The sequence below is a fragment of the Pelodiscus sinensis genome, chromosome 1 (genome assembly GCF_052426305.1).
Source record: "Pelodiscus sinensis isolate ZL-2025 chromosome 1, ASM5242630v1, whole genome shotgun sequence".
Taxonomy (NCBI): domain Eukaryota; kingdom Metazoa; phylum Chordata; order Testudines; family Trionychidae; genus Pelodiscus; species Pelodiscus sinensis.
Window position 1 is genome coordinate 112,571,424 of NC_143052.1, and position 18,710 is coordinate 112,590,133.

Here is an 18,710-nt window from a genome sequence, read left to right on the forward strand (position 1 = left end):
CATATGGTCTTACAGAAAGGAGGGAATGTAGAGTCTTCAGATCCTAAGGAGTTAACTGTGTTGTACTGCTTGTAACCTGAGCTCTGACTCTGAGACAGGTGTCCTCTTTCCTATGCTCAGCCTGGAGTGGAAACAGCAGACAGAAAAGCAGTAACTGTAAGCAAGTACCTCTCTCTGTATATCTGTGCATCCAGACACTTCTTTACTATAAACACTGCAATGAAAGTGATTGAGCTCTCCGTTTGGGCAGGTCAGTTGGACTGTGGCCCTCATGTTGAGTTGCATAGCATTGCAGATGTTCCAACTGCTCGCATATCCAAAGAGACACAGTAAAAGTAAATTAGAACATGAGAGGCGCGACACATAGGGGCAAGGATAGAAGGGAAGCCATAGAGAGGACTGGCTAGCAGCTAAGACCACTCTGTGATGAAGCACAGTTACCAAAGGGTAACTGTCTGTATTCTCTCTATTTCTTGCTCTATTTTTCTGTTCCTCTTTCCCACTCATTTATTCTCTCACACTTTCTTGTTTTCAGACACTGGAGATTAGGAATGATTCTTGTGTGCGTACCAGAGTTATTTGTGAAAGAATACAGAATGCAGAGAGAATAGCTGACTACTGTGGTGTAGGGTTTGAATTGTGAATGTGCATAGGAATTAATGGCTAGTGGGTGTGGGCTGATTCTGGGTGCACCCAGATGGAGTGTGTATGTAGGGATTCATAGTGAAAGAATATGGGATACTGTGGGTAGGGATGGATTTTGTGTGCGTGTGTTAGTAAGGAGTTGGTGATGTAATAGGGCAGAGGTGGGAGGATTGTGACCTACTCCCTACACTGCACTGTGACACTGAAGGATAGTAGCAGCTGTTTGGTGCATGGCCCAGGCCCCTTACTACCTAAAAGCTCAGAGTGATACAACGGCAGAGAGAGCACTATCAAAGACTGAGACGGGAAGCGAACACCACTGGCTACATCATGGTAAGGGGGGCCTGGGGGAACTCCACACTTGTCAAGGGAACAGGAGAATTCTGGGGGTGGGGTGAGTCAGGGAGGTATCTGCCCTATTGTGGAGGATTCAGATTGCTTTCTGCTTCAGTATCTCAATTTAGGGTGGAGAGAGTGGGGATGAGACTAGAGGTGGATGCCACTGGACTTGGTCAGCACTTCTTGTGCCACTATGGGTGGGCAGGGTGGTCCTGGTCCCGACCCTGCACTATGGCACCCCTTTTGCTGATAGGTGAGGGCTGCATCTGGGCTTTTTTATTCTGTTCCATCCCTTAAGTGGCAGATCAAAACCCTTAAGCCTTGGAACTTACCCTATCTTAGGAGGGCAGAAGAAAGAAGAGGGAATCTGATGATGGATGAACCCTTCCTATCCAATCCTTCTTCCTTACAAAAAGCCATGCTGGCAGAGTTCACTTTGAACATACACACACAAACTAGGAAATCTAGATGGCATGAAAGGGACCAGGACAAATGACTTTTGGGTTCATTCATCTTCTTTATATATGGACATGTGCTACTTTTTCTACAATCCATCACTTCAACTATCACAAAGGCAAAACAACCTGACTAAAAATACAGAAATTAAAACCTGATTAGTCCAGACAGCTTGTGCCTGGACTTAAAATAAATTCCCTCTTCAGGGTGGATCTAAGGCAACTTCAAGGGTGCACTTATGGCATTAGTTATGGCATCAGAGCCCCCCCCGCCATCATCAGTGGTTTGTGTCACAGTACGCTGACCTCACTATGTAAACGGGAAGCATGTGAGGTTCAGAATGTGTCAGATATACTGAGGTAAATACATTTTAAGTGGAGCTCCAGTTAAATCAGTGGAATTACAAAGAAGATTTTAATTTTGTTCTGTACCTGTTAATTATTCAGTGGCTTCTGCTTGTGATGCCATGTCTGCATTTTAGTAACTCAGAGTACGTCTAAACTACATGGGTCCGTCGACGGAGCCATGTAGATTTGTTTTTTTGGCAAAGGCAAATGAAGCCGCGATTTAAATGATCGCGGCTTCATTTAAAATTACATGGCTGCCGCGCTGAGCCGACAAACAGCTGATCAGCTGTTTGTCCGCTCAGCGCGCTAGTCTGGATGCTCCCCTGCCGACATCAAAGCCCTTTGTCGGCAGCCCCAGTAAACCTCATCCCACAAGGAATAACGGGGCTGCCGACAAAGGGCTTTGATGTCGGCAGGGGAGCGTCCAGACTAGCGCGCTGAGCGGACAAACAGCTGATCAGCTGTTTGTCGGCTCTGCGCGGCAGCCATGTAATTTTAAATGAAGCCGCGATCATTTAAATCGCGGCTTCATTTGCTTTTGCCTCTGATGACAGAGGCATGTAGTCTAGACACAGCCATAGAGTGGTTCTCATCTAGGAGATTTGATAGTTATGCATCATTTGTAGAGTCCTCTAAACTCAAAAGGAATAATTTTAGAAATATACTTAATGGAATGCTCATTTTTGTGAGTGTTTTTAATTAACTTAACCTTCGCACACACTGTGATGTTCATGCCTCTACACTTTAGGTGTTTGTTCCTTTTTAAAAAGGTAAATAATCAAGGCATTTAATCATTGGGAATTTCTTGTACATTTGTTAAAATTTCTCAGGGCCTTTTATAAATTCACCTGCAAGGCCCCTCCTCCCCATATCTTGCATACCAATCTACATCTAGAAGAGGCTTTTATTTTAGTCCGGAGAATTGTATTATTCTTCACTGATACAGAGCTATGATGTCTGGAGACCACTTCCACCATACAAAGATGCACATTTGTGCAGACATCTCATCTACCTAGGTGGACCTACCCATACATCTGGGCTTGCTGCAGCAAGTATGTTTCCAATGTAACACTGCAGGTACAGCTGGAGGATTTTAAATCTACTTCAGTACTGTCAAGATCTAAATCAGACTGTGCTCCACATGCCTGCAAACACTAAAAGATCTGATTTTATCAAAGAACAGGGTGGCTAGAAGGCCTGATCCAAAGCCTACTGAAATCAAAAGGAGTCTTTCCACTGACTTGGGCTTTGTATAACACGTATTAAGAGCAAATGTGAGCCCCAGACTATTAAAGAAGGAATTTGAAACATGAGTTGAAAATAGGGTCAGATTTAAATACCCTATCAGGATCAGTTTACAATGTTAGGGGCTCTGAGAAAGGACTATGCTCTCCATTGTTAAAGCTAAAAGCGATCTATTTAAAAGCCATCTACTTTGAAAATCCTGGTTCCCAATCTCTTGTTTCTATTGACATTTTTGTCCTTACATCAAGTTAAAGCATTTCCAAGTTGTAGCTGGCATGAGGCAGAGCTGGGGTTGCTACAGATCACCTCTGTCACCAGAGCAATTCTGACTCCAAAGGCAGAGCTGAGATATTCAAAGGAAATGGGCAGGGAAATCACAGAGACACAAAAATCTGAAAAGAGGGGAGGGGAGCAGATCTGTAGTCTCTATTAGTCATAAATTAAGCCATAAAACTAAATGTCTTGGAGCAGTCTCCCAGTTGTGAGAGTCTGTGAAGAAATGGAAAGGCTTAGAAGGTTGATTTACCTGCAGTTGCTTGAAGGAGAGAGCAGAGTGGCTCTGTGGAGCGTTTGCTGCTTTGCACCAAAGGTTCCAGAGAGTAATGCTGGGTTTTTAAATGTGGTTCTGGTACGTCACTCTGTAATAACCTTATAAAGGGCTCAGCATACTTCTCTCTTTAGAGTCAACAGCATATTTGTTCAGTTTATATGGAAAGAGATGTTTTTCTCTCAGCCCTGTAAACCTCACGCTAGGATCTAAAAGACAAGCTAGAGTCTCTTTTTGCAGTGCAACATCACCAGTAATTAAGATTCTCCAGGTCCAAATATGCCTTCTGTGATGCTTAAATATCTCCAGATTACAGTCAGCTACTCCATTGTAAGTGAAACCCCATCTTCTTCAAATAAAAACCTCAGAAACACTTGTGCAACTCCATGGAAGATTACATGGTTGTACAGGTGTCCCTGACAGCAGAATTTAGCCTAGAGAATCTATTACTTACTTTGGTGCTTGTGAAAGTTTGTCAGACATGTGGCTGGGTTTACAGCATGGCGTTGGCATTGGCTATTTTTACTGAACAAATCTGGCATGGAGACTGCTCAGGGACATTAATAATATATTCCTGCCATGTGATTTTTACAGTTGCTTTTCAGTCTTCCTTTGCACTTCTGGATTCAACTGAAGGTAATATTGATGACTTCTGAAATGCAGAATAGTAATAGAGATGTAGCCGTGTTAGTCTAGTCTAGCTGAAACAAAAACAGGACTATGTAGCACTTTAAAGACTAACAAGATGGTTTATTAGGTGATGAGCTTTCGTGGGCCAGACGAAGTGGGTCTGGCCCATGAAAGCTCATCACCTAATAAATCATCTTGTTAGTCTTTAAAGTGCTATATAGTCCTGTTTTTGTTTCTGAAATGCAGTTCTCTTCAGAAAAAAAATCTTCATTGAGGTTTCACAGATGTAACAGAGATCTCAGCCTATGAAGACAATAGTGTCTCAGCTCTCACTGAAGGAATATTTAGTTTAGGGAATCCATTATTTGAGAAGATTTGTTTGAAGTAAAGACTACAGTTTGATAGATCACAGGATATATTTGCAGGACTGGCTGATAGAAAAATACCTTTTCATGTGTTAAACTGAACAAATTTGACATGGAATCATTGACAAAGATGGATTCATAATGTTATGTTTACAGAGTTATTTCAGAATGGAACTGTACTTAAAAGCCCCGAGTGATCGAGAATTGCTTCCTTTTATAAGAAAGTCCACCTCCCACCTTACCTCATGTCATGGCAATTAAGATTGTCCTAAAGGGCTTTCTACATGCACTTTTGTTTGAACTTGTACCCAAAAGCAGTGCTTTCCCAGATGGACCTTTGAAATTCATACTCCTGTGCAGTCCATGGGAATAAGAAACATTTGTTTTGGTTAGCACGGGATGGCTATTTTTATTTTTTGTTTTCCTGTTCTCTAATTAAAGTGCCTGTCTGCTATTGTAATAACTATGTTTATAATTAAATATTTAAGCATGTGATCACAATAAGATGTGATGAACACAATTGACTAGTCATGTCTGGACATGCAGGGTATAAATCCATGAATATGTAGGAATCTCTCTGGAATATTAGTTGCGCATTTGGAAAGTTACGTATCTTTTCCTGAAGTCATTTCTTCCCAGTCTCTAGCTAAGCCTGCCATAAGAGGGTTAAGAGATCAGAAAACACTGCACCCCTCTTGAGTTACATATGGTTGGAAAATGTCACAGTGCTGTGTCAGGTCCCAGCTAGAAATAAAAATAAATTAATCTGGCACATGTTTCTCAACTGGAATGTATCACAGTCTGGATGACAGCAAGGTAGCATATGATGTGCATGCATATTTTTATGTTTGTATGTGTACATATGTACATAAGGACATGTATCTTGTGTGTACAGGCATGAATACATGTCTGCAAATTTCCAGTTTTCTTTGTGTTTAGCTATTTATTTCCTTGCATTTGTAAATAACATTTAGAACTTTTACTGCAGGCATAGAATAGTGGCTAAGTCCCACTTCCACGGGTCCTTGCACATCACACTTCTTGCTGTGCATATGGCATTAGGGAATGCAAACCAATCAGGTGAGGGATTCATTTCAGAGGTCTGAATAATAGTGCACCAGGCACTGATAACTGTTAAGAAGATGGAGGAGGAGCTATGTGCTTTGATTTTTCTGATCTTTCTTCTCTTTCTCTCTACAGCGTGAGTGCATCTCCATTCACGTTGGCCAGGCTGGAGTTCAGATTGGCAATGCATGCTGGGAACTCTTCTGTCTGGAACATGGCATTCAGCCAGATGGCACCTTCAAGAATCAGTCCAACAAAAACAATGATGACTCCTTTAATACATTTTTCAGTGAAACAGTCACAGAAAAGCATGTGCCACGGGCTGTCATGGTGGATTTGGAACCAACTGTAGTAGGTCAGTATAGAATTAGCACTGGAAAATGGAAAAGACCCTACTCTTATGTGTGTCAGTGTTGTTTCTCTCAAGTCTCTAATGTATCATGAGAACTATTCCATCTTTGTATCTTGCTCTAACCACTAGGTTGGGTTAAAATTAATCAACTTAAGACATTTAATGCCCAGATTGCATTCACGAGTATATGAGAAATCACCTATAGGACAGTTGGGGAGAAACTTCAGCTAGGCTGAACCTTGATAATGGTGCTACCTTACAATATGCTGGATCAACGGGGTTCCCTTCTTAAATAGCTGTTCACTTGGTTTGGGCATCTGCTCTTCATAAGAGTACCTAACTCTGGTTTTATTTGTGATGTTTTCCATTGTTGTCTAAGTGTTGTGTTCCTCCAACTCAGGTCAGAGACAGAAGAATGAAGGCGTGGGTTTCCTACGAATCTCTGACTCCTTTTTGGGGAATGGGGAGGAGACCATAATTTTATTCCTGCAAATCTCTCTCTTTTCTGATGGCTTGTCCTCTAGTCAGAAAAGACAATTGATGTTTTTCTCTGACTGGGCACAAGTTTCCTAAATTGACTAACAGCCTTCACTTTTCCCACCAGAACCTTCAGCACCTCATCATTGAGAGACACTTTAGCTTTTTGTTGGGATTCCTGCCAATACCTTTTCCACTCCAGAACACCTGGTCCAATTTTGGGAGAACATTTCATCCAGTTTGACTCAGGATTTCATTTCTCAGTGGCTCCTTTATTTGGCTTACAGCAAAGCTATGCTGAGTTAATCAGACACAAGCATTGAGGGTGGGTATAAGGCCTATCACACATCCAAAGTTACACAGACCAGAGGTTCTCAACCAATGGTACACATACCTTTTAGTGAGTACATTAACTCACCTAAATATTTGCCTAGTTTTACAAACAGGCTACATAAAAACCACTAGCAAAGTCGTACAAAACTAAAATTTCATTCTGACTAACTTTTTTTATATTGCTCTATATATTATACACTGAAATGTAAGTACAATATTTATATTCCAATTGATTTATTTTATAATTATGGTAAACATGAGAAATTAAGCAACTTTTTAGTAATAGGGTGCTGTGGCATTTTGTCTTTTTTACCTCTGATTTTGTAAGTAAATATTTTTCAGTGAGGTGAAACTAGGGGGCTTCACCTCACTTAAAAATATTTACTTACAAAATCAGACAAATCAGACTCCTGAAAGGGATACACTAGTCTGAAAAGGTTAAAAGCCTCTGACACAGACAACCTCATCCTTTATATATATTTACACATTACATTGCATTTGCTATACATTAAATCACACATTTTCGATTGGATTGGTTAATTTGCAGGAAACAATCCCATGTGAACAGAACATGCTGTACAGGACCTTGATCTTTACAGGCCAGGTTTTTCTTGTCCATAGTCCTTAGCATCACGGTGTTGTTGTTTATCTTAGCTAGAACAGACATCTTGATTCTGGAAAAGTACTTGTCAATCCTCTATTTACAATTTAACCTTCAATTTACCTTAACAACTCTGCTCATTAAGAAATGAGGCAAGTTGTTTATATCATGCCAGACCCACACTTTCTACCAGTGTCTTGAAAGAGAATATGACTCAAGGTTGTTTTCAAAACTTAGGTCTTCCCTGCCTCACATCATGCAGCATTGCCAGTTAGCAACCATATAGAGGTGTTCCAACAGAATGCAGCTACACTGGAGCGTGTGCATTCGAGGCCTCTCACAGATTCTCTTTCTTGGACAGATGAAGTGCGTGCTGGTGCTTACCGGCAGCTTTTCCATCCAGAACAGCTGATCACTGGAAAGGAAGATGCAGCTAATAACTATGCCCGGGGTCACTATACTATTGGTAAAGAAAACATTGATCTGGTGCTTGATCGGATCCGTAAGCTGGTAAGTGCCAGAACTCTTGAAGTGGGATCTGGGGTTGTTGTGGAGGAAAGGGACCAGCAGCTCCTTTTGCTCCCAATAGTGTACTTTCTTCAGAGCTGGGATTGTCAGATACATGAAGATTCTATTATTGGTCCAAGTGAGAAAAAGTACTGTGGGTGTATCGGTGAGATATATACTCTTGAAAGGAGGTTGTTTGGATCAAAACCCTTAATTTTATCATGGGAACAGCAACACAGGATTGATATATCTTGGTGAAAGAGGAGTTTGCTAAATATTTATTCACTTTCTGTTTTAATAAACCAAGACTCTGGAACTATGAATTTGACCAAGATAAACTACATAGACAAATTTATAAATTTATATATTTCATAGGTTGGGCTGTTGAAGGATAGCATAATAAATCTTTTCCCAGGAAGACATGTGTGTGTTGAATGCTGTGTTGGGTTCTGAAGACAGACGTTCTAGCTCCAATCTGAGGATGCACTCATGGGAGTCTCAGAGATTTAGACTGATTCCTTTTGTTCTCTGTTTGGCTTTTCAGACCGATGCCTGTTCTGGGCTACAGGGATTCCTGATTTTCCACAGCTTTGGAGGGGGCACTGGCTCTGGCTTCACCTCCTTGTTGATGGAACGCCTCTCCCTGGATTATGGGAAGAAGTCCAAACTGGAGTTTGCCATCTACCCAGCCCCCCAAGTTTCCACTGCCGTGGTGGAGCCCTACAACTCCATCCTGACCACCCACACCACCCTAGAGCATTCAGACTGCGCCTTCATGGTGGACAACGAGGCCATCTATGACATCTGCCGTCGCAACTTGGACATCGAGCGCCCCACTTACACCAACCTGAACCGTCTCATCAGCCAGATAGTCTCGTCCATCACTGCCTCTCTGCGCTTCGATGGTGCCCTCAATGTGGATCTGACAGAGTTTCAGACCAACCTGGTGCCCTACCCTCGCATCCACTTCCCCCTGGTGACATACGCACCCATCATCTCCTCAGAGCGAGCCTATCACGAGCAGCTATCAGTGGCAGAAATCACCAGTTCCTGCTTTGAACCCAACAACCAGATGGTGAAGTGTGATCCCCGTCATGGAAAATATATGGCCTGCTGCATGCTGTACCGTGGTGACGTGGTTCCCAAAGATGTCAACGTAGCTATCGCGGCCATCAAGACCAAGAGAACTATCCAGTTTGTGGATTGGTGTCCAACAGGCTTCAAGGTGAGAGGGACAAAGACACACTGGCCCTGTATTTTAAATGGACATAGCCAAGTATGGCAGCCCAGGTTGTGATTTGAACTCTTGAACATTTTCCATTGGTGAGACTGGAATGGTTAGAAGTGTGAGTGTGTTTGTATAATCCTCAGTTACTCTTTTGTCCTCTTTACCCATGTCCTGTTTACATATCTTACTTACAGAGCCTTTTAAATATTTAACCTGGAAGCCAACTCTATAAGAGTGAAAGGGTATATCTACACTACCCCGCTAGTTCGAACAAGCGGGGTAATGTAGGCATACCGCACTTGCAAATGAAGCCCGGGATTTGAATTTCCTGGGCTTCATTTGCATAAACTGGGCGCCGCCATTTTTAAATCCCTGCTCGTTTGAACCCCGTGCCGCGCGGCTACACGCGGCACGAACTAGGTAGTTACTCCACGAGGAGTAACGGTAGTTCGGACTAGGAAGCCTAGTCCGAACTACCTAGCTCGTGCCGCGTATAGCCGCGCGGCACGGGGTTCGAACAAGCAGGGATTTAAAAATGGCGGCGCCCAGTTTATGCAAATGAAGCCCGGGAAATTCAAATCCCAGGCTTCATTTGCAAGTGCGGTATGCATACATTACCCCACTAGTTCGAACTAGCGGGGTAGTGTAGACATACCCAAAGCGGTTAGCACCTGGCAAGACTGCTCCTTTAGACGATCAATGTTTATTTTAAAGCAAAAAAAAAAAAAAAAAAAAAAAAAAGAGATATAACGCTCATCTTTCATTTACCAAAATTTTTTGAGAGCCTCCAGTTTCATCAGTCATCAAATGTGTGCTTATTCTCCCCCTGCTGGCGACATTGCAGCACTGTCAGGCATGGTTTCCAGAGCATGGAGACAACAGCAATAATGATTTTTTTTTTTACATTTTTCTCATACCTATTCATAGGTTCTGAATGTGAAGATTTCTAGGTGTCAAAAACTCTCTGTATTAATTTATACAAAATTGCTTTGGGCTCAGTAAGCAGACAAGGTGAAAAAGAGCTAGTAAGAAGCAAGTGTGCATTAAAAAAGAGAAAAAATAATAATGGTAATTATAATGGCATTCGGTTGAATGTCTTCATTTGGGGTCCTGTCTCCATTTTTGGCTGCTCTCCCTTGTTCTCATGAGTTATAGCTGGGAATGAGGAAGTCTAGAAAAAAGGCAACATGAATGATATTTGCCATTAAAGTAATTTCAATAATGTGGTTTGAGATTCCCGCCGTCCATTTTCCCAATTACTATGAGGTTACTCAGTTCTTCTCATCCTGTTTATTTTTGTTGTCTCTCTTAATCACTCTTCTATCTCTCACCTTCCAGGTTGGCATCAATTACCAGCCTCCTACTGTAGTTCCTGGGGGAGACCTGGCCCAGGTTCAACGCGCCGTCTGCATGCTAAGCAACACCACTGCCATCGCTGAGGCTTGGGCCAGGCTGGACCACAAGTTTGATCTGATGTATGCTAAGAGGGCATTTGTGCACTGGTATGTTGGTGAAGGCATGGAGGAAGGGGAGTTTGCAGAGGCCCGAGAGGACTTGGCTGCACTGGAGAAGGACTACGAGGAAGTGGGAACTGACTCATTTGAAGAAGAAAATGATGGGGAGGAATTTTAAAATACACTTTGTTATTCAATAGCACTAGATTGTCTCTCACATCTCTTTACTGCATGTCTGCACTCCTGTCTGAAGCCTTCTCCATGTGTGCAATGTATAGAGAATGAAGAACAGAAAGACCATCAACACACAGGAAAGCTATCATGTTTGGTATAGCTGTCACCTTACCTAATAATGCATGCTACTCACTCAATAAAAGGGAGTGTAACAAGTATTAGATTCTCTGCCAGACTACTGTGAGAGAAATTTCTTTTTCAATCCCAAATATAATTGCTAATTTAACACTCCACATACAAGCTAAAGTCCCCATAACTCAGCATCTAATTCCAGTTTTACAAGTGTTCATAGGATCACAGGAAATATGGTACAGATCTCACATTTGACCTTTCTTGACCTTCTTGCTCATGGGGATATTGGAGAATAATGTAAATGCATAATTGAGCACTCCTTTGCTCTGTGGGACACACTCTCTCATTGATCCAAATGGGATGTGTCTGTTCTTCTGGTCTGTGAAACATCCATTTCTGCTAGATGGGTGGAATTGCCTTAGAAGTGTAACAGCAAAAGGAAACTTCACCTTTCTTTGTTAAAAAACAAAAACAGTTGTTGTTTGGTACAAAAATCACTAATAAAAGTGCAGCAGACAAAAGGATTTTTCTTCCTGTTTATATGAAATTTCTTAACAGAGAAAATTGCCTAGCCGGAGTAAAACTTTTCCCACTATCTCTGCTCTGTTCACGGCCCCCTGCTCCACTTGAAGAGCTCCTTCTCTGCAACTCAGTAATATCCGTGCTTTATCCATCACTCTGTTCTATCTGTGGCATCCTTGATCTAGCAGAGGATGGTAATACTTGAAAGTGGGGTTTCCACACAGCTATTAAATGTATACTCAAAGATACCTTACAGTGGTACATAAAAATCACAACATATCTGATTCACACTATGCTAAGAGGTGGCAGTAACTCCTCTCACGGAATTACTCCTTGTCCAAAGGACTCCTTCAGTTTCAGTGTTCTCTATTGCTATATTGTGAAAATATTGCACACTATTTTATTGTATTAGGTTTCCTTTTTGTAGGAATGTGTGAAAAAGGAGAGTTGAACTCAATTATTATTTCTTAATTTATTTTGCATCTTTTGCAAGTTTCAAAGTGTTTTACAGAATTTCCAGGTATGGACAATATTAAATGTAATATACCTACATTAAATCAGTGTTAAGGGTCCACAGTTAAAATCCCAAGAAATGCAAAAGTTAGAGTTCTCACTACAACATTTACTTATAATGTGCAACAAGTATAGATTTTAGTATATGTACATAATTGCATAAATAGTAATATACTAAAAATATTTTGGGGTTAGCATTTGAGTTCAACAAAACATCCCTATCCAGGAAACATTTGATCACATACTTAGCTTCAAGCATATGAATGAGAAAAGTCAAAGAGACATAGGGTATGTCTACACATCAAAGTTATTTTGAAATAAGAGTTGTTATTTCAACATAACTTTCCTAGCGTCTACACAAGCCAACCGCTATTTCGAAATTAAATTGAAATAGCGGAGGGCTTATTTCGAAATTGGTAAACCTCATTCCACGAGGAATAATGCCAATTTCAAAATTGCTATTTTGAAATAAGTGCTGTGTAGACACCTATTTTGCAATAGGGGGCCTCCAGCCCTTTCCAGGACATCTTAGAAACTAACACATTTACTTGGTCATTAGAATTTGTGGGTAAAACCCACTTAATCAGATGAGTTGGAGTGGAAATTACAGAATAAGGCATATATAACAGCAAAAACTATCAACTATGAACATAGGCTTGAATAAAGATTTTAACTGGTTAACACACTACAAAGGCAACTTTCTGGACTTTGATATTCACATTTCCAAATCACATGCTATGAATGAGATGCATCCAGCATGACTTAATTAGCTTCATTAACCCTGGTCCTACAGTGTTATATATACTGTGCTGTTATATATACCCTGGATGCTGTAATTTCCACTCCAACTCATCTGATGAAGTGGGATTTACCCATGAAAGTTCATGACCTAATATATTTGTTAGTCTCTAAGGGTATGTCTACATAGCAAAGTTATTTCGAAATAACTTTATTAGCATCTACACAGCCAAACCGCTATTTTAAAATTAAGTTGAAATAGCAGAGTGCTTATTTCAAATTTGGTAAACCTCATTCCACGAGGAATAACGCCAAATTCAAAATAGCTATTTTTAAATAAGTGCTGTGTAGACACTTATTTCTAAATAGGGGGCCGCCAGCCTTCCCAGGGTGCCCTGGTGGCAACTCCAGCCTCAACCAAGAACACTCCACTCCCTCTCTCCCTCCCTCCCTCCCTTTCTCCCTCCCCAGAGCCCTTAAAGGGGTAGACTCTGGACACAGTGCCTGTGCCAGCTCCAAGCCTGCCAGCCCAGAGCCAGCAGACACTGCCCCTGACCCAGTGGCCCCAAAACATGAGCCAGCAAGCCACTGGCAGCCAGCCCTCCACCGCTCCCTATGAGCAGTCTGCCAGCTCCCAGGAGCCTGCCAGGGCCCGGAGAAGGTGGGCGCCTTCCTGGTCCAGGGCGGAGATCATAAACCTTATTCAGGTTTGGGGGGATGCCCCCAACATCCATGATCTCCTGGCCACCAAAGGTCACATGCAAATCCAGGAGTAGGTTCACATGAAAATCAAGTTGGTCCAGCGATTCCTCCAACCCTAAGTCCTGAGCTTCCCCTTCCCCTTCCCCTTCTTCCACTTGCTTCCCCCTTACAGTTCCCCGCTCCCAGGTTTCCCCCTCCCCTCTCCCACCCTTTCTCTTCCCCTCTCCCACCTCCTTTTCCCAGTCTGACCAGAGTTTCATTCTCCCCGCACCTCCAGTTTTGTTAAATAAAGAGAGTTTGTGATCACGAAAATACATGTATTTTATTTGACATCAGGAAGGGGGGTTAGGGAGGGGTAAGTGGAAGGACGTGAGGAGGAATGAGGCACAAGCCCCCAGTGGGGAGACCAGGGAGGCTCTTAGTGCTCCTCAGGGTGGAGGTTGTGGAATCTCCATCTCTGGAGATATTTAAGAGTAGGTTAGATAAATGTCTATCAGGGATGATCTAGACAGTACTTGGTCCTGCCATGAGGGCAGGGGACTGGACTCGATGACCTCTCGAGGTCCCTTCCAGTCCTAGTAGTCTAAGATTCTATAAAGGATTATTAATAAAGGAAAGAAAAGGTTGAGAGTAAGATTGTTAAGGAGAATACATCACGACATCAATCACCAAGTTCTTGATGCAGGCTCTTGGCAGAGATGTTACAAACTGCTAGCTTAAAAGTCTGTGGTGTACATCAGTATTAGGACAGATGAGTAATCCTTCCCGGCTCTGTCCCTAGCAAGGATGCATCTGGAATCAGGAGTAAGATTGAAGACAAGATGGAGTAAGATTGAAGACAATCCCTCATGGGATTTTTATATTCCTTGTGTCTCCCAAATTGGAGTCGGTCACATGAACTAGTGACCTGTTTGTGTTTCACATGCAAGTAGTCATGAGGCACTGGCTGGTTTGCAGACTTTCAGATGCATTCCTCAGGTTTGTATTGGCCACCCTGAGAGCCATTGTCCATGAAACAGTGCTAGTTAGCACAGCCATTCACTGAACAATCATTCCTCACAATAGGCAGTCCCATTGCTCCGTCCCAGACAGAAAACATTTACAGTACCAGAACAGAGCCCATATTCATAACTTCACATTTACAGTAACAGAGCTCATATTCATAACTTCACATACAAAAATAATACAAATACATGAGTAGCATACATAGAATCAGTGGAGCATAAGCTTTCATTTGACACCTCACATGGCCCACTCTGTACAGAATTTGGGACAAACATCACCCAGGGGTGCAACAGTGATCTGTCTGCTCACTTTAAAATCCAATAACTGACATTCACTATGTTAGGCATCCCATTACCATCCATCTTCTTGACAAAAACTGAAAGAAGTCATTAAGCACCTCTGCCATTTCCAAATTTCCTGTTATCATTTCTACCTCTTCACTGAGCAATGGGCCTACCCTGTCCTTGGTCTTTCTCTTGCTTCTAATATATTTGTAGAATGTTTTCTTGTTACCCTTTATGTCTTTAGCTACTTTGAACTCATTTTGTGCATTTACCTTTCTAATCTTGCCCCTGTGAACTTGCGTTATTTGTTTACATTCATCTTTTGTAATTTGGCCTAGTTTCCACTTTTTACGAGACTCCTTTTGATTTTTAGGTCATGTAAGATTTCCTGGTTAAGTCAAGGTGGTCTATGTTACCCCAAAAATATTCTCACTGGAGACCACCCAGGGTTACACTACTATGGGTTTATTTCCACTAGGTAAAAAGAGGAGAAAGCAGCTACCAAACGTTTAAACTAAAGACGATAGAACTATCTCTCTCTCTCACACACACACAGACAAGCAAGCAAGCATACACCCCTCCATTCATTCACTCATTCACATCCATTCATTCCTGCCCTCAAGCACTCACACACTTACACAGACATATGGGTGAAGCAAGGAGCCTAGGCATGTGGATCCTGGAGGGTCTGTCTGCTCATCATGGCTGGGGAAGCTGGTCAGGAGGAAAGACACGGGAGGGGAGCTTCTCAGGATCAGTGGAAGGAAAAAGAGAGAGTCTCACATGTGCTCCTTCTCTTTATATAGTGTCTGAATAGCTCCTGTGACTCATTCACCTTGTCATCATGGAGCATGCCCAGACTTCCCTTTATCCAGCAGAGAGCATTACCAGACTGTGATGACTCATTGCCATGTGGTCCACTGTTCCAAGCCTTCTTCAAACACACTCACACTCACTCTCTCTCTCTATTCACTCAGGGGAGAATGTAGCTTAGGGAAAGTACAAGCAAGGTCGCTGAGAGTTACAAAGATTACATAGCAAAATACAGGACAATGTAGCACTTTAAAGACTAACAAGATGGTTTATTAGATGATGAGCTTTCGACATAGTTGCAGTTTACAGTAAGTTTCTGAGAGTTACCCAGATTACAAAGTATGACAAAGATCACAATGAGTAACAGTTTAAAACCTTAGACCTTACAGTTTGGTGTAGCATCAGAAAATCCATGTATATAAATCAGGTAAGCTCAGGCGGAGACTTTTTTTATGCAACAGTCTCTTGCCATACTTTCTATCTTTCCTACTCAGTGGACTAGTTTGTTTTTGGGCCCTTAGGATATAACTACACTGCATGGCTATTTCAGGATACCAGAGATATCGCAAAATAGCTACCTCACATCTACACAATTTGCCCATTAATTCAAAATTTTTTCGAAATAACAGGTGCACTATTTTGGCATCCCAGTAACCATCATTCCACAAGGGTTAAGGGAGGTCTTGAAATAGCACGTTATTTCAAAATTTAGCACTGTATAGATGGGCCAAATTTTGAAATAGCCTATTTCAAAATTCAATCAAAATAAGATACACATTTTGCATAGCACAAATTGTGTATCTTATTTCGAGGTTAAGGTGTAGGGGTAAACTGAGGCAGTCCATGGTATCTTGCTGAGAACTGAGTACTCAAATCCAAAATTATTAGGCCAGGCCTGGGAAGCACACAGACAGGCAGTTACCGTAACCCTGGTTCCCCTGGCAACTACCTTCCAAAGGGGCCTCACTCTGATAAGGCCTGGCTGGTACCAGCCATGCTGTGCGGTTTTTCTCACTGTCTCCTGTAATTTTGGATTAATTAGCTTGGATCCCAAGGGCTGTGCAAGGAAGTAGTCATCTCCCAGTAAACATATCAAAATTTCAGCAAAACAAGTTAACATCAACATGTCCATTTTGTTTATTTATGTTATCTCATTTAGCTTGGTAGGAATAACTACCTGTATTAGTAATAACATGTGTAATTGGCAATTGGCAGAGATACTGTGTAACCTTCATAGTTCATTGGCTTATGTGCTCATCTAATTTCCGCTGCTAGACCTATCAAATCACTTCCCCTCCGTCCATCTGCTGCCTATATAATCATAGAATCATAGAGCTGGAAAAGACCTCAGAAGGACAGCAAATCCAGCCCACTGCTCTAGGCAGGACCAATCCCAACTAAATCAACCCGGCCAGGGCTTTGTCAAGCTGAGACTTAAACACCTCTAGGAATAGAGACTTCACTGCTTCCCTAGGTAACCCATTCCAGTGCTTCACCACTCTCCTAGTGAAATAGCTTTTCCTAATATCCAACCTGGACCTCTCCCACTGCAACTTGAGACCATTGCTCCTTGTTCTGCCATCTGTCACCACTGAGAACAGCCCTTCTCCATCCTCTTTGGAACCTCCCTTCAGGAAGCTGAAGGATGCTATCAAATCCCCCCCTCTTTGCTTCTGCAGACTAAACAGACCCAACTCCCTCAGCCTCTCCTCATAGGTCATATGCTTCAGCCCCCTAATCATTTTGGTTGCCCTCCGTTGGACCCTCTCCAATGCATCCACATCCTTTTTGTAGTGGGGGGCCCAGAACTGGACACAATACTCCAGATGTGGCCTCACCAGGGCCGAATAAAGGGGAATAATGACATCTCTGGATCTGCTGGCAATGCTAATGTATCTAATCTAATGTATGTTTTGGTTAAGTTAGTGCTCTCCAGGTTAACACCTGGTTGGTACTCCACCAGTGCTGGTGTTCAATAAATCCTCAGCTTGTTTTCACCTGCACCCAGTATGTCCAGAATTATTCCCTACAAGGGTGCTGTATAGATGCACCTTTACTGACGTCTTTTTGAAAAACCAACTCTCTTCAGTTGTTTTTCCTTTCAGTCTTGCTTCCTATGGGACCTTACGTACCCGCTTTCTGAGTTTACTGAAATCCATTGCCTCTGATTTGCTGTTCTCCCTTCTACCACTCCTTAGAATCATGAAGCCTATGATTTCATGATCACTTTCACGAAAGCTGCCTTCTACTTTCAAAATTTTCAACCAGTTCTTCCTTATTTGTTAAAAGCAAATCTAGAACAGCTACCCACCAATAGCTTCCTCAACTTTCTGAAATAAAAAATTGTCTCCAATTTTGGTCCAAGAACTTATTGGATAATCGGTGCCCTTCAGTGTTAGTTACCCAACATATATCTGGATAGTTGAAGTCCCCCAAGACCATCAAATGTTATACTTTGGATGATTTTGTTATTTGTTTAAAAAAAGCCACATCCACCCCTTCTGCCTGCGTAGGCAGTCTGTAGTAGACCTAAATATGACATCACCCTTATTTTTACCCCTTTTAAACCAATCCAGAGACTCTCAACAAGTCTGTCTCCTATGTCCATCTCCTCAGTCCAAGTGTATACATTTTTAATATCTAAGGCAACACTTCTTTCCTTTTCCCCCCTGCCTGAGCTGTACCCTTCTATACCAATATTCCAATCATGTATATTAGCTCACCAAGTCTCTATGGGTATGTCTATACTACAGCACTAATTCGAATTAACTTAATTCAAACTAAGCTAATTCAAATTAGTGCATCTAGACCTAAAAACTAATCCGGCAGGGCATCAGGTTAGGACTTAGAGTGTGGAGCTGCTGCCTCAGGCTAGACGAGGGCTGTGCTTAAAGGGACCTGACCCCCACCCCAGACAGACAGTTCTCAGGGTTCCCTGCTTGCTTGTGTACCTCGATGAGGGACAGCAAAGCAGTCCTGTCTTGGAGTGCCCTTAGTGCCCTCACTCAGCACATCACAGCACTCGGCCATCAGCCCGGCTGCACTTGCCGCAGGCTGCCATCCGGGCGGGTCAATCGGGAGGCTATCAGGATCCAGGAGGCCCTGCAGGAGAGCTTCCACCCTGAGGAGCCCGCAGAGCCACCCCAGTCCTTCCCATCAGGGGCTCGTGCCCCATTCCTCCCTCACCTCCTTCCACTTACCCCTCCCTAGCCCCCCTTCCTGATGTAAAAAATAAA

At 42.4% G+C, this 18,710-nt stretch overlaps 1 protein-coding gene and 1 long non-coding RNA gene across 4 annotated transcripts in view; one reads left to right on the forward strand and one right to left on the reverse strand.

Annotated features, from left to right (window-relative positions):
- The window catches only part of LOC142818309 (uncharacterized), a 60,777-nt gene that overhangs the window by 38,359 nt on the left and 3,708 nt on the right, over positions 1 to 18,710 (reverse strand). The window lies entirely within an intron of this gene.
- LOC102445276 (tubulin alpha-8 chain) lies at positions 830 to 10,983 on the forward strand. Of its 2 annotated transcripts, XM_025190923.3 has the most exons (6): positions 907 to 978; positions 5,563 to 5,654; positions 5,775 to 5,994; positions 7,764 to 7,912; positions 8,454 to 9,134; positions 10,476 to 10,983. In XM_025190923.3, the coding sequence occupies exons 2-6, from the start codon at positions 5,640 to 5,642 to the stop codon at positions 10,767 to 10,769; spliced, it is 1,359 nt and encodes a 452-aa protein (XP_025046708.2). In that variant the 5' UTR covers positions 907 to 978; positions 5,563 to 5,639; the 3' UTR covers positions 10,770 to 10,983. The 2 variants fall into 2 exon arrangements, with proteins under 2 accessions (XP_006135532.2, XP_025046708.2); XM_006135470.5 differs by lacking the exon at positions 5,563 to 5,654 and having other exon boundaries at positions 830 to 978.

Excerpts from the sequence above, each read along its gene's own strand:
- LOC102445276 (XM_025190923.3), top strand. Across the intron at positions 5,995-7,763 it reads TTTGGAACCAACTGTAGTAG|ATGAAGTGCGTGCTGGTGCT; the intron begins GTCAGTATAGAA and ends TTTCTTGGACAG. Across the intron at positions 7,913-8,453 it reads TTGATCGGATCCGTAAGCTG|ACCGATGCCTGTTCTGGGCT; the intron begins GTAAGTGCCAGA and ends TTGGCTTTTCAG.